Here is a 12352-nt window from a genome sequence, read left to right as displayed (position 1 = left end):
GAAATGGGAATCATTATCATCGTGAAAAGAGAAAGCACAATCTCCCATTAGATTTCTCAGTCTTATCTATGATTTAATAAAAAGCGACATTACCATGCTTTGTATTATCACACTTTCAATACACCTTTTCTCTTATAAACATGTAAAACCATGCACAGGGCTATAATGCACCTTTCTGAGGTATCATTCAAATATGCAGACAATATAAAAATGCACGTATTTAGGCAAATCCTTTCTCATCAATAGATGTAGTTTACAATTGTTGCAAACGTTTCAATTTGTACTATTCTTCAAGTTGTTAAAGAGGTTTTTAGCTCCATTCTGCCACTCGTAAACAATGTCCATAGGTGTCTTTCCCTCCTTAAAGAAGACAAAGCAATGGTAAGTGTGCATAATGGTATTAAAGTACAGTACATAAAAGAAACTGTCAAAAAATGAATTATATTAACTGCTACTAAAATTAACCCTGGAGAGCTGATGTGAACTTAAGCACCAGTAGATGGCACTATGCTTAGTTCAAAGAAGTACCAGCAATTCTTGTAAGTTGTCTTCATAAACCTGTACTCATGCAACTTCTTCATTATTATTATTATTACAGTTTACAGTTTACTTACACAGTTCTTGTGTTTTATGTCGGCCCCATGCAACAGGAGGAGCTGTATGAATTTAAAGCGATTCAGCCTGACTGCATCATGCAATGGTGTGTCACCCTCCTGGGATGAAAAATATTTAGTGCATTAACTGTTGAATGGTTCAAAGTTAAGAATACGATAAAAAGTAAAGAAAGTTACTTTTCTTACCCTGTCTTTGGCATTGATGTCTGCGCCACAGTGTATGAGATGTTCGGCACACTCATAGTTTCCGGTTCTCACCGCCACGTGAAGGGGCGTGCTGTGAAGCTAAATGGATTTAGAGTTACCATATTGTTAGCTAAAGTATTAAAGGGATACTTCAGCCAAATATATCAAAATCACCCCATGATTTACACGCCCTCAAGCAATCCGAGATACATATGTCCATCATCTTTCAGACAGGCACATATGAAGAGTTTCGTTGCAAAACGAGATAAATCCATTTTTTTTACATTTTTGTCAAAACATGTTTATTATTATGTTATCATGTTATTACTTAGTTTTATGGTTCTACTTAGCTGAATTTTTTAAGTTATGAAGGTTTAAATCAAAACAAACCAACTGCAGTTGCATTGAAATTAATTGGAATGCACAACCAAAAAACGAGATTTCTGAAGAATTAAAAAAAACGGTGGTTATTTCGTTTTGCAACGAAACTCTTCATATGGAGTTAATTTAGTAAATGTTCTTGCTCTTCCCAGCTTTATCATGGTAAAAAACAGGGATCAGGGAACAACAACTGACTTTAAACCCCAAAAAAGTGCATTCACAAAGGTAATCCACACGGCTTCAGTGGGTTTATAAAGGTCTTCTGCGAGTAATCTGTGATACATCGCATAAAAAAAGAATAAATAAACTTTCTATTGATGTATGGTTTGTTAGGATAGGTCAATATGATTTTTGACATTAACAAAAAATATTATTTTGACCCATATAATGGATTGTTGGCTACTGCTACAAGTATAACCGTGCTACATATGCTTGTTTTTTTTGTCCAGGGTCACAAATAATGACACCAAATTTACCTGCACCCATGTCAAGCTGAATATTGTCACAAAATAAATCTCATACGGTCATATAACCCGACCACCCTTCCTGTTAGAGTAATTAAGCCATTCAGCGGCCTAATTTATTTAAATAATCGCTTTTACCTTGTCTCTTGACTCCAGCTTTGCCCCGTGGTTAAGTAGCACCTCAAGCACAGGCAAGCTGCCACCACGACAAGCCCAGTGAACTTCCGTTGCTTGAAGCTGGAGGATAAAAACAAACATGAGACACCATAAACACCAACAGTGTCAGTTACTGGGTTTTGCTAAACCAGTGTGTTAATCTTAATTTTCATTTCAGTTTCATGAGATGAAAATTTGCATTTGTAAATTTACCTTACTTTTCATCCATGGATATAATTGCAGCTATGATTAAAATTTAATATAAATTCTGATTTGGTCATGCTGGTTCACACGACCCCAACAAACATTTCATGTTGAATTGTGAAAAACAATGGTATGACACAAAATAACATCTCATGTCTACAAAAATATCATGTTGGATTTTGGACAACATAATGGTATAACTTTATGAAGTGCAACCAAGATAAATGGGATTATTTTCAACCCAGCGAAAAAGGGATAACCCCAAACCGTTTGGATGTAATTTAACCTGGGTGACAAAGTAAAACATTTTTCAACTTTGTTGCACGACTGGACACACCCCATCCAGTCGCCAACGGTTACTGTCGTTGGAAGTCGCCAAGCTTCCATTGAAATCAATGAGATTGTGTCGCTCTGCTATACTTAGTCGCTGCTAGTCTGAATGCAGCCTAACTCACCAAACAACAATGGGGTTCACATACTAACAGTGTTGGGTGTAACTAGTTACTAAGTAAGTAGTTACTGTAATTTAATTACTTTTCCTTTGAAAAAGTAAAGTAAGGGATTACTCTTATTTTTCTTGTAATGTAATTACAGTTACTTCTGATGTAACTAAATATTGTGTATGGACTGCAAAACAATTATGTATACTTAAATACAAGAGTGGATTTTACATGGTTTTAGTTTACAATTCTCACTATTAACTGGTTGATTATTATTAGCATTAATATTAATGAGATGTTGGATGTTTATTAATACTTAATAGCACATATTAATGCCTGATTCTGCAAAACCTTATTCTACGTCCTTAACCCTCCCCATTTCTACCAATACTTAAAATTAACAACCTTTTTAGTATTAATAAGCAGTAGTTGCAGTATATTGAGGCAAAAGTAGTTCATAGTTAGTTAATAGAGAGAATTGGACCCTAAAGTGGGACCAGAATAATTGATGTACTTTTATATATTATTTCTTTGAGCCATTTCAAGCCTATCCTTGTATCATGTACTAAATAGAATTTAGAAAGTAATTAGTAATAAGTAATTAAATACTTTTTGGAGAGAGTAATTTGTAAAGTAATCTAATTACATGATTGAAGATGTAACTAGTATCTAGTAATTAATTACTTTTTTTGAGTAACTTACCCACACTGAAAAAAATGATTCATTGAATTTAATCAATTTTTTTAAGGTAAGTGGTTGAAATCAATTTATTTAAGCTACATTTAAACAAAAGTTTTATATTTCATTTTACGTTACTCATCTTTTTTGTTTAAATGTAGCTTAAATTGATTGCAACCACTTACCTTAAAAAAATTGATTAAATTCAATGAATCATTTTTTTTCAGTGCAACACTGCATACTAATACAACAAAAAACCCAAAATGTTGCAATTAGTTGCTTGTTTTAGAAACTTGACCTTTTTGGCACATGTTAAAGTCACACCTTCTATGTAGATATCAGAGAACAATGTAACATATGCATTCTTTGGTACCTTTAACAACTATAGGGTATTTATTACAGGCTCTTTATAGTAAAGTGAGAGTGCATGCTTCGTGGAGTTGGGAGGGGTGACACTTGCGCTCGGGCACGGTTGGGTTGGGTTTTGTATATATGAGTGCACACTAAATGTGTAATGTATTAGTTGGACTATTCAAAGCCCTTACTAGTATTCTCAGTTTGTGTATCCGAATGGCAGCATATTTGTGTGGTTTTGTAAAAAAAAATTAAAATATAAGTTAACATGCAATACCTTGTCTACATTTTCTATTGAAGCGCCCTCCTCCAGAAGCGTTTTCACTATCTCGACATTGCCCTGAGAGCAAGCTCTATGTAGAGCCGTACGGTTGAACTAAAAAGAACAACAAATGTTTCTGGTTTTAGTTACTTAAATGTTAGAGATATGAGTCTATACTGTAGAATTGTTAAGCATGTTTGGAAAAATACTCACATTATCACAAGCATTTGGGTCTGCGCCCCTGGCAAGGTAACTCTTGATCATCCACAATTTGTTTTCTAATGCCGCTCTTAGGAAGTCATCCTCATCGACAAAATCATTCTGTGAGATGAAATGTGATTACTTTGGGGTTTGCCCTCTTGTTAATGATGATTATTTTGAAACCCATTACCAGTGCAGGCACACTCTGAAAATATTTACCACTATCTCTCGTTCAGGCTGTGTTTTGTAGATTGGTGTTCTTGTATTTATCCTTTGGCTGTCTCCTGGGACCTGGAGGTCATTAGTGTATAGATATCAGTCTGCAAAGCTATTGATGATACACTCATAGATAATACCATGGCTGTATGAAATTAATAATTAAATCTTACATTAAAGCCATTGAGAATAACTTCACTATCACGCTGAAGGTTATTAAGATTATCTTGCGTCCGTTGGCCAGCAGAGCTCTTGCATTCTTTAGACGAATATGTGTGGTCCTGCTGTTTGTTTCCAATGCCCGTAACCTAACCGAATATAACAATATAATTAAAGCAGAAAATGAAACTGACACCCCAAAATGAATTCTCAATAAAGAACTGAAAATATAATTTATGTATACACTAAAAAATCTTTTGCTGCCTTAAAATTTTTTGTTGAATCAACTTGATTAGAGATGAGTTGTTATAACTACAGGTGAGTTGTTATAACTTATAAAATTAAGTTGACTTTTCTCTAAACTAAGTTGTGACAACTCATGTCTGTTGACATGACTTATAAATCGGAGTTGATTTAAAGGAATAGTCTACTCATTTTCAATATTAAAATATGTTATTATACCTTAACTAAGAATTGTTGATACATCCCTCTATCATCTGTGTGCGTGCACGTAAGCGCTGGAGCGCGCTGCGACGCTTCGATAGCATTTAGCTTAGCCCCATTCATTCAATGGTACCATTTCGAGATAAAGTTAGAAGTGACCAAACACATCACATTTAAAAGAACTATATTTAATGGCGTAATAGCACTTTTGGGAGTACTTCGACTCGCCTGAAAAGTCCGCTCCCCTTCTCACTCTCATAATGGGAGAGGGAGGGTGTTACTGCGCCGACTCGAAGTACTCCCAAAAGTGCTATTACGCCATACAATATAGTTCCTCTTTTAAATCCGCTTAGAAAAGCGCTACGTTTTATTTTGTACCACCAAACTTGCTCGTATAACTACTCGTCTTAAATAGGAAAAACGTTGATGTGTTTGGTAACTTCTAACTTTATCTCTAAATGGTATCATTGAATGAATGGGGCTAAGCTAAATGCTATCGAAGCGTCGCAGCGCGCTCCAGCGCTTACGTGCACGCACACAGATGATAGAGGGATGTATCAACAGTTCTTAGTTAAGGTAATAACATATTTTAATATTGAAAATGAGTAGACTATTCCTTTAACAAAAAAATTTAAGGCAGCAAAGTATTTTTACAATGTAGAGGCACAATACAACTCTTTAAATTTTGGGCAGTACCCTTTGAAAATGTCCTAAAAACTTAACTTAAAAAAGTAAGTGTTCTTGCTGCCTAGTTAAAACAACAAAATGTTTTTCAGTGTACCATTTAGGTAAAGATGTACATATGTGCACTGTAAAAAATACTTTGCTGCCTTAAATTTTTTTCAACAGAGATGAGTTGTCACAACTTATAAAATATAGTTGCGAAAAGTCAACTTAATTTTATAAGTTATAACAACTCACCTCTAGTTATAAAAACTCATCTCTAGTCAATAATAAATAACAGTAAGTTGAAATGACTTGTAAATCCTAGTTGATTCAACAAAAAAAAATAAAGGCAGCAAAGTATTTTTTACAGTGTGGTACCAATTTTTGAGATGGTAATGCAATTTTTGGTACCCTTATAGGTACACATATGAACAGTTTTCTGACAGTGTACCTTAAATTGGCTTGATTTGTTTTACTAATTTATTTATTTATTTTGGAGAAGCATAACACCTGAGCAGAGATAAAAAGTAACACAAGAGATAATAAAGATGACCTACAAGTCTAAATCCAAGATGCAAACTGTTGCTATTTTGACAATTAAACTTTTAAATCTGCATGTTTGGAAATCAACATTAAAAAGTGCCTACCAGCTGATCAACCTGTAGGATTCCCATTATTTGAAATGTATATAGTAGTCCAATTCTCCTTGGAATATTCTGTTTGTTAAACCTAGAGCATCTGAGCCAAGCATCACTTATATATGTTGTGGTGACATGCAGTTGAGTCTAGTCCAACTTTGATGCTCAATCTGACCCTCCCACACCTCCAAGTATTGAAACTATTGGAGTCATGCTCTGTATGTCACTCAGTATGTGTGTGATTTAATGTCAGGTGCATTTTGGTGGGAGGGGGTGAGGGTACAAAAATGAACCGTTTTCAGAAGTGAAATGCTTTATGCATTGGGTGGAATGGAGCTGTAACCTGAGCGGAACATGAAACAGACTCAGAGGTGCCTGTCATAGATGTCCTAGTACTTACAAGCGAGGCTCCCCGGGGCCACCAATCCATATCATACACAAAGATGTCAGGAAATGTATATGAAGTTACACGATGACATAAAATATCATAATTAGCTTTGACTGGCTCGTGTATTAGCAGTGATGTCTTCATTCAGGATATTATTTTCTTTGCGGATTTCATTGCTTCTCTTGCGAGTTACAGTCACACATCAGCCTGTAACTATTTTCACTCGAGCTGGCCGTGAATCACTTGGACTGGAGTCACATGAGTGGTCTTGTGTGACAGCTGCCGTTTTATTAGCATGACACATGTCCAAAGCTTATAAAACTTCAGAATAATGTGTAAAGATATAAGCTAGTAAAATTAGTGCCGAATTACTCCATGTCTAAGTGAGTGTCATTTTAAAAGCTTGTTTAATCCCTGTAGGCATGTTTTTAATAAACAGAATGTATCACTGGCACAGTGATATCACAGCACCTAATATTTTTTTGTAGCATCAGCACTGAGCGAACAAAATAATACAGTGGATGATTGCATGCCCTAGTTGTTACATTGTAGCCTTTTTATTCAATCCTTCAAGAATGATTAATTTCTTTATTTTTTTTTACCTTGTTGTGCACCAGTCTCAGGAAGTCTGTAGGTCAAGAAATAATATGATGTATCACTGTAAAAAAAATCTGTAGAAATCGCAATGTAATTGCAGCTGGGTTGCCGGTAAATTACCATAGATATAAATTTATGTTAGTTATTGGCAAGAGTTTGTTCAAAGTTGAATAAATTTTAAATATTAACATGTCTTTATCTTTACAGAATAAAACTATACAATAACAGCCTCATGCAAAGCATTCTGGGAACCAGAAATCATCATTAACCTTTTTCTGTTTTTTGCTTCAGATTTTGTTTCGCAGAATGTTTTGCTTGATGCTGTTTTTCTAGTTTTGTTCTGTAAAGACAAAGAGTTGTGAATGTTTAGAGTTCGTTTAATTTGAGCGGAATGTTGCCAGTAAATAACATAAATTTAAATTTACGATAAGTTACTTCTATTTCAATAAGTGTACGAATTTAATCTTTTATGGTTTCAGACATCAAACAGCAATTATATTTTAAATGTTTACCATTAAAACCTCAAATTTTGTCAGATATCTCATGTGTGTTTTAGCACGGATAGCATCCAAAAGAATTAACATGACAAAGATATTTAATGACCCATTCAAAATAAATTAAAATATCATATATGTCAAGGTATTGATGATGATATACAATTTTGTGTAAAATGAGGTATAGGTCGCTATTGCAAATAAGCATTCCATTACCTTTGTCTGAAATGCTGAGTGCTTTATTCGCCGTCCAATCAGAGAGCTCCTTTTAATACTAAAATGCTATGTTGTGACACGTCTCATAAATGTGAGGTATAGGCCTACTGTAGGATTTCAAATACGAGATACACAAGACAACACATTCTTATGTTGTGATGTTGTAAAGCTTTAGCAAAAAAATTTTTTAAGCATGCTTAAAAACATATTCATTTTTAAACTTTTTGTTGGTGGACAATTTCCATTACCTCAATAAACTCCTACTGCTTATTAATAGTTAGTTGGCAGTGGCGGCCAGTGACATCTTTTTTCGAGGGCGCTCAATGCGAAGTTCGTCACAACATGTATGTAGTCCGTCATGTGTGTGGTTCGTAATTTCAAAATATGTGTTTGGCGCGTCGAGCGAACCTATGTGCATCACGCGTCTTGTCAAAAGAAGTGTCTGGTGCAGACGCGTCTAAAGGGTTTATCATAAAAGAGATGCTCGTGTTTGCCAGATACTTGCATAATCTCATGCGTAATCAGAGTTTACTGTTAAGGGAGTGTCTTGCGTGTATTTTGTGAACGTGAGCGTCTCTTTTATCATAAACGGTTTTGAGGCGTGTGCAGCAGGCACTTATTTTGACAAAACACGTGATGCACATGGTTCACATGACGCAACAAACACATATTTTGAATTTACGCCCCTCGGATGAGCATTCACAAACTGCCACTGTTAGTTGGGTAGTTGTGAAGTTAAGGTATGGGGATGTAGAATATGACCATGCGGAATAGGATATTTGTATGTGCTTACAGTATAATAAACAGCCTATATATGCTAGTAATATGCATGCCTATAAGCAAATAGTTAATATTGAGAATTGGTCCCCAAACTAAAGTGTTATATATTTAGAGCACAGGTCAGGATATCTGATATATGAGGTGAAGCTTGAACTGTCTTGAACTGTGTTTTTATCTGCATTCTCAGTGTGTTATGAAAATGCTTGTAAAACATGAGCTGTAACTCACAGCACATTGGCTGAATACCTACCAGCCATTTCTAGACTCAATTCCTTGTAATAGCCTACCTGATCCTTTCTGTTTTACTACATTTTTTTTTTTTAGAAAGACTACTAATTCTCTGAACATTTTAGTCACTTTCTCTTGAACTGTGAGCTGTTCTGCGTGACTCAACCAAAGTTTCTAATGAGCATGAAAGCTGTTGTGTATTATAGTATGAACAAATTTTTTCTTGATCAGTTTTTTGTCTTTGCTGAGATGTAAAAAAAAATTAATGACATCATGCACATTAAAACTTTTTTTAAAGTTTTTACGGTTAAAAACTGACAGCTGTGGTTGCCAATAAACTTCCGTAAAAATACAGGAAACAACTTTGCAATAAAAAAAATAGATTTTATCAGACTCTTGATGGCTTCTGCCTAAAAAACTATATTTCTGAATGAGCGGCATTAAGTAGATTTGGCACGAAAGTACTGTATGTCTGTTAATATAAATTAACAACATGTATAATCTTGTTAAATATTATAGAGATTTCCACCTTTAAATATTATGGTAATTCACACCATTTTACTTTTACTTTTTTTACTGTAAAATGACAGATAATTTATTTGTTAAATCTTACAGTTTTTAACTGTACATGTTAAGATTTTTTAGAATTAAAGGTGCAGTGTGTAAATTTTAGTGGCATCTAGTGGTGAGGATGTGAATTGCAACCAACGTTTCAGTCCACTGCTCACCCCTTGCTTTTGAAACACAAAGAGAAGCTATGATTGCCACCACCGGACAAACATGTCAGCGTCGGAGACAACTTAGTAAAAAAAAAAAATTGTCCGTTAAGGGCTTCTGTAGAGACATGGCGGCACAAAATGGCGACTTCCATGTAAGGGGACCCTCTTTGTATGTAGATAAAAATGTCTCATTCTAAGGTAATAAACACATAATGGTTCATTATGAAAGGTCTTTATAAACCCCTGATAATATTGTTTTGAATATTATTTAGCATTTTTGTCAAGAGATCCTTTTAAAAATTACACACTGCACCTTTAACCAATTAACAGATCTTTACCGTTTCTACATTTTCTTCCCAGTGAAATTACTGCAATATTTTTCCAATCAGAATGTACAGGTATTACATGTACAATGTGAGTTTTCAATTGTTTTATGTGTGTTAAAGCTGGAGAAATAAAAACATGAACCCAGTGCAGACATATCTTTCATAATATGTCAGAGATGCGCAAGCGTGATTTCATTAAACCTTTCATCACGCTAAGGGCCACTAGATATAAGAAATGTATATATCATTAAAAGTTAATAAAAGTAGGCTTAAAATGCAGACAAGTGCAAAGATATTTTGTCAACCCATTAAAACAACAACGATCCCTGCGGAGATGTCAGTCATGACAGGTGTTCGTCTTTTGAAACAGTGTTTCCCGGTCCTGGTCCTCGAGTTCCTCCTCCCGGAGTGTTTGGGATGTCTCCTTATTTAAAACACCCGATTTAACCCATCAGCTTGTTAGGGAGACATGTTAACCATTCTGCAAGGAGGCTGATAAGTTTAATCAGGTGTTTTTTTAAATAAGGAGACATCTAAAACATTCTGGGAGGAGGTACTCGAGGACCAGGATTCAGAAACACTGTTGTAAAAGACAAATACCGTCATGACTGACATCTCTGCAAGGATGTAGCATCTCCAGCAGTAGTTTATCATAGTTCCACTATTGTAACAACAAAAGTGTGTTTGTGGACATTTTAAATAAATGTCAAGAGTAGACATTAAGTTTTTAAGTATGACTTTGGTATCAAGATACTTTTTGGGACCACACAAAGTAAAATGTGGAAGAAAAGTGGAAACAATGTAAATCAAATCTTGTCTCATCACACAATAATATTGATAACTGCAGTGGATTACTTGTATCCTACCATAGTGAAACCCAGATCATTCTCTTTACCAGAAGACAAGTCCATGTCATGCGTCTCCATAAAGGAAACATGTGTCTCACACCTGAAAAGTGAGGAAAACAGTTTTAAGAGATTTTAAACGGGTTTTAATGTTTCTGAAAAAAGCCAAGCTGATTGATTGCTCAAAGTTATAGCATCAAAGTCAGAACATGCAGTCCAGAAAGATATTAACAGCATTTTTTTCATTTTTGCATTGTATAGGTTTAGATTTCTCATATACACATTTTATTTTTCTGATAATTGTAATAGTATTTGCATGGTCTGATGATGGTACAGTAAGTGATGTGAGGTGATGAGTGCACACAGCAGTGGGACTGGAATGTGTGGTATGACTCCTAATGAGGTGAGCCGCTGGGATTTGGAAAAAAACAGAACTGAATGTTCACTATAAACTGGAACAAAGTAGGGCTACTAGTACTGCCCAGTTTCTTTAAAAACATTTGAATTGCTAGCTTTACAACTATTTCAATTAATAATTACATATATCTTACAATTCAAGTTCTGGGTTCATTAGGACAAAAATGAATTTTACAGAGTTTCAGGGGCATGCAAATAGATCAGCTATCATAACACCTATTTAAAACCTGTTTGCATTGATTTTAAATAGTCAAGCTTAGTGCATTTAACTACATCAGTACTATATAATGTTTTGTCCGATTAATTAAAAATCTGATTCATTCTCACCTTTGCAGTTCCATGACAGGCACAATTCAGTTTATGTATCAGGTGGCTGTGAGGGATTATGTCCTTCTTCCTTAGTTTTTACATGTGAACTATCTTCTGTTGGTCACTAAATGTGGAGACACGATACACATTTGTCACATTTGGGTCAATGTGTCAAAATCTGTCCCACCCACCATTTTATTTTGACAGGCTGCTCTAGGTTTAAACACCAACTGAGCATTGATAATCTATGCCAAAATTATAAATTACAATGCTTGCATTTTGTAACAAATATATTTCACAAAACTGTCCGTACCTAAATGAAAAGGAAAACTTTATTTAGAGCATGTTTCCAAAAAACAATCTCAGCATATCTCTTCAAAAGAGAAACAGAAAGTAAATTGCAGTTTGTTTGAAGCCTTTGCTGAATCAATGTAAATGCAAATATGCATTACAGAAGGCAAAATGTAACACTCATGCGATATGCAACAGACACCAACCACCTATTTTATAACATTTTATGATTAAAATGATTATTGATAAGCTATGGAAGCATTATAAAGATTACACTGTAAAAAATACTTTGCTGCCTTAACATTTTTTGTTGAATCAACTCGGATTTACAAGTCATTTCAACTTTCTATTACTTATCTTGACTAAAGATGAGTTGTTATAACTATAGGTGAGTTGTTATAACTTATAAAATTAAGTTGACTTTTCTCAACTATATTTTATAAGTTGTGACAACTCACCTCTGTTGACTTGTAAATCTGAGTTGATTTAACAAAAAATTTAAGGCAGCAAAGTGTTTTTTACAGTGTACATTAAAATACAATGGCATCTGTATGGGTTAATACTTCAATGCACCCAAAATGCAAAGTCTCTTCCCAAATGAAAAAAAAAGGCTGTAGGCTACTAGACTATTTACTAGTAATACTGTAGTATACTACAGTAATTACTGTAGTGAAATTGT

General features: G+C 34.6%; 1 protein-coding gene across 1 annotated transcript; it reads right to left on the bottom strand.

Annotated features, from left to right (window-relative positions):
• Window positions 1–47: 47 nt before the first annotated feature.
• ankrd1b (ankyrin repeat domain 1b (cardiac muscle)) lies at window positions 48–11780 on the bottom strand. Its single transcript, XM_073866489.1, has 10 exons — window positions 11401–11780; window positions 10678–10759; window positions 4330–4464; window positions 4160–4231; window positions 3953–4060; window positions 3755–3853; window positions 1784–1882; window positions 801–899; window positions 615–713; window positions 48–360 (listed from the first exon to the last, which is right to left on the bottom strand). The coding sequence occupies exons 1-10, from the start codon at window positions 11412–11414 to the stop codon at window positions 274–276; spliced, it is 894 nt and encodes a 297-aa protein (XP_073722590.1). The 5' UTR covers window positions 11415–11780; the 3' UTR covers window positions 48–273.
• Window positions 11781–12352: the final 572 nt, after the last annotated feature.

This window comes from Misgurnus anguillicaudatus, chromosome 4 (assembly GCF_027580225.2).
Source record: "Misgurnus anguillicaudatus chromosome 4, ASM2758022v2, whole genome shotgun sequence".
NCBI classification, from domain to species: Eukaryota; Metazoa; Chordata; class Actinopteri; order Cypriniformes; family Cobitidae; genus Misgurnus; species Misgurnus anguillicaudatus.
This window is presented reverse-complemented; position numbering and strand designations above follow the sequence as displayed.

What these genes read in the sequence shown, in the direction of transcription:
- ankrd1b (XM_073866489.1), bottom strand. An exon ending in AGCCTGAACGAGAGATAGTG is followed by an intron (nt 4,061 to 4,159) that starts GTAAATATTTTC and finishes TTCATCTCACAG; the next exon opens with AATGATTTTGTCGATGAGGA. An exon ending in CAATAGAAAATGTAGACAAG is followed by an intron (nt 1,883 to 3,754) that starts GTATTGCATGTT and finishes TTTATCCTCCAG; the next exon opens with CTTCAAGCAACGGAAGTTCA.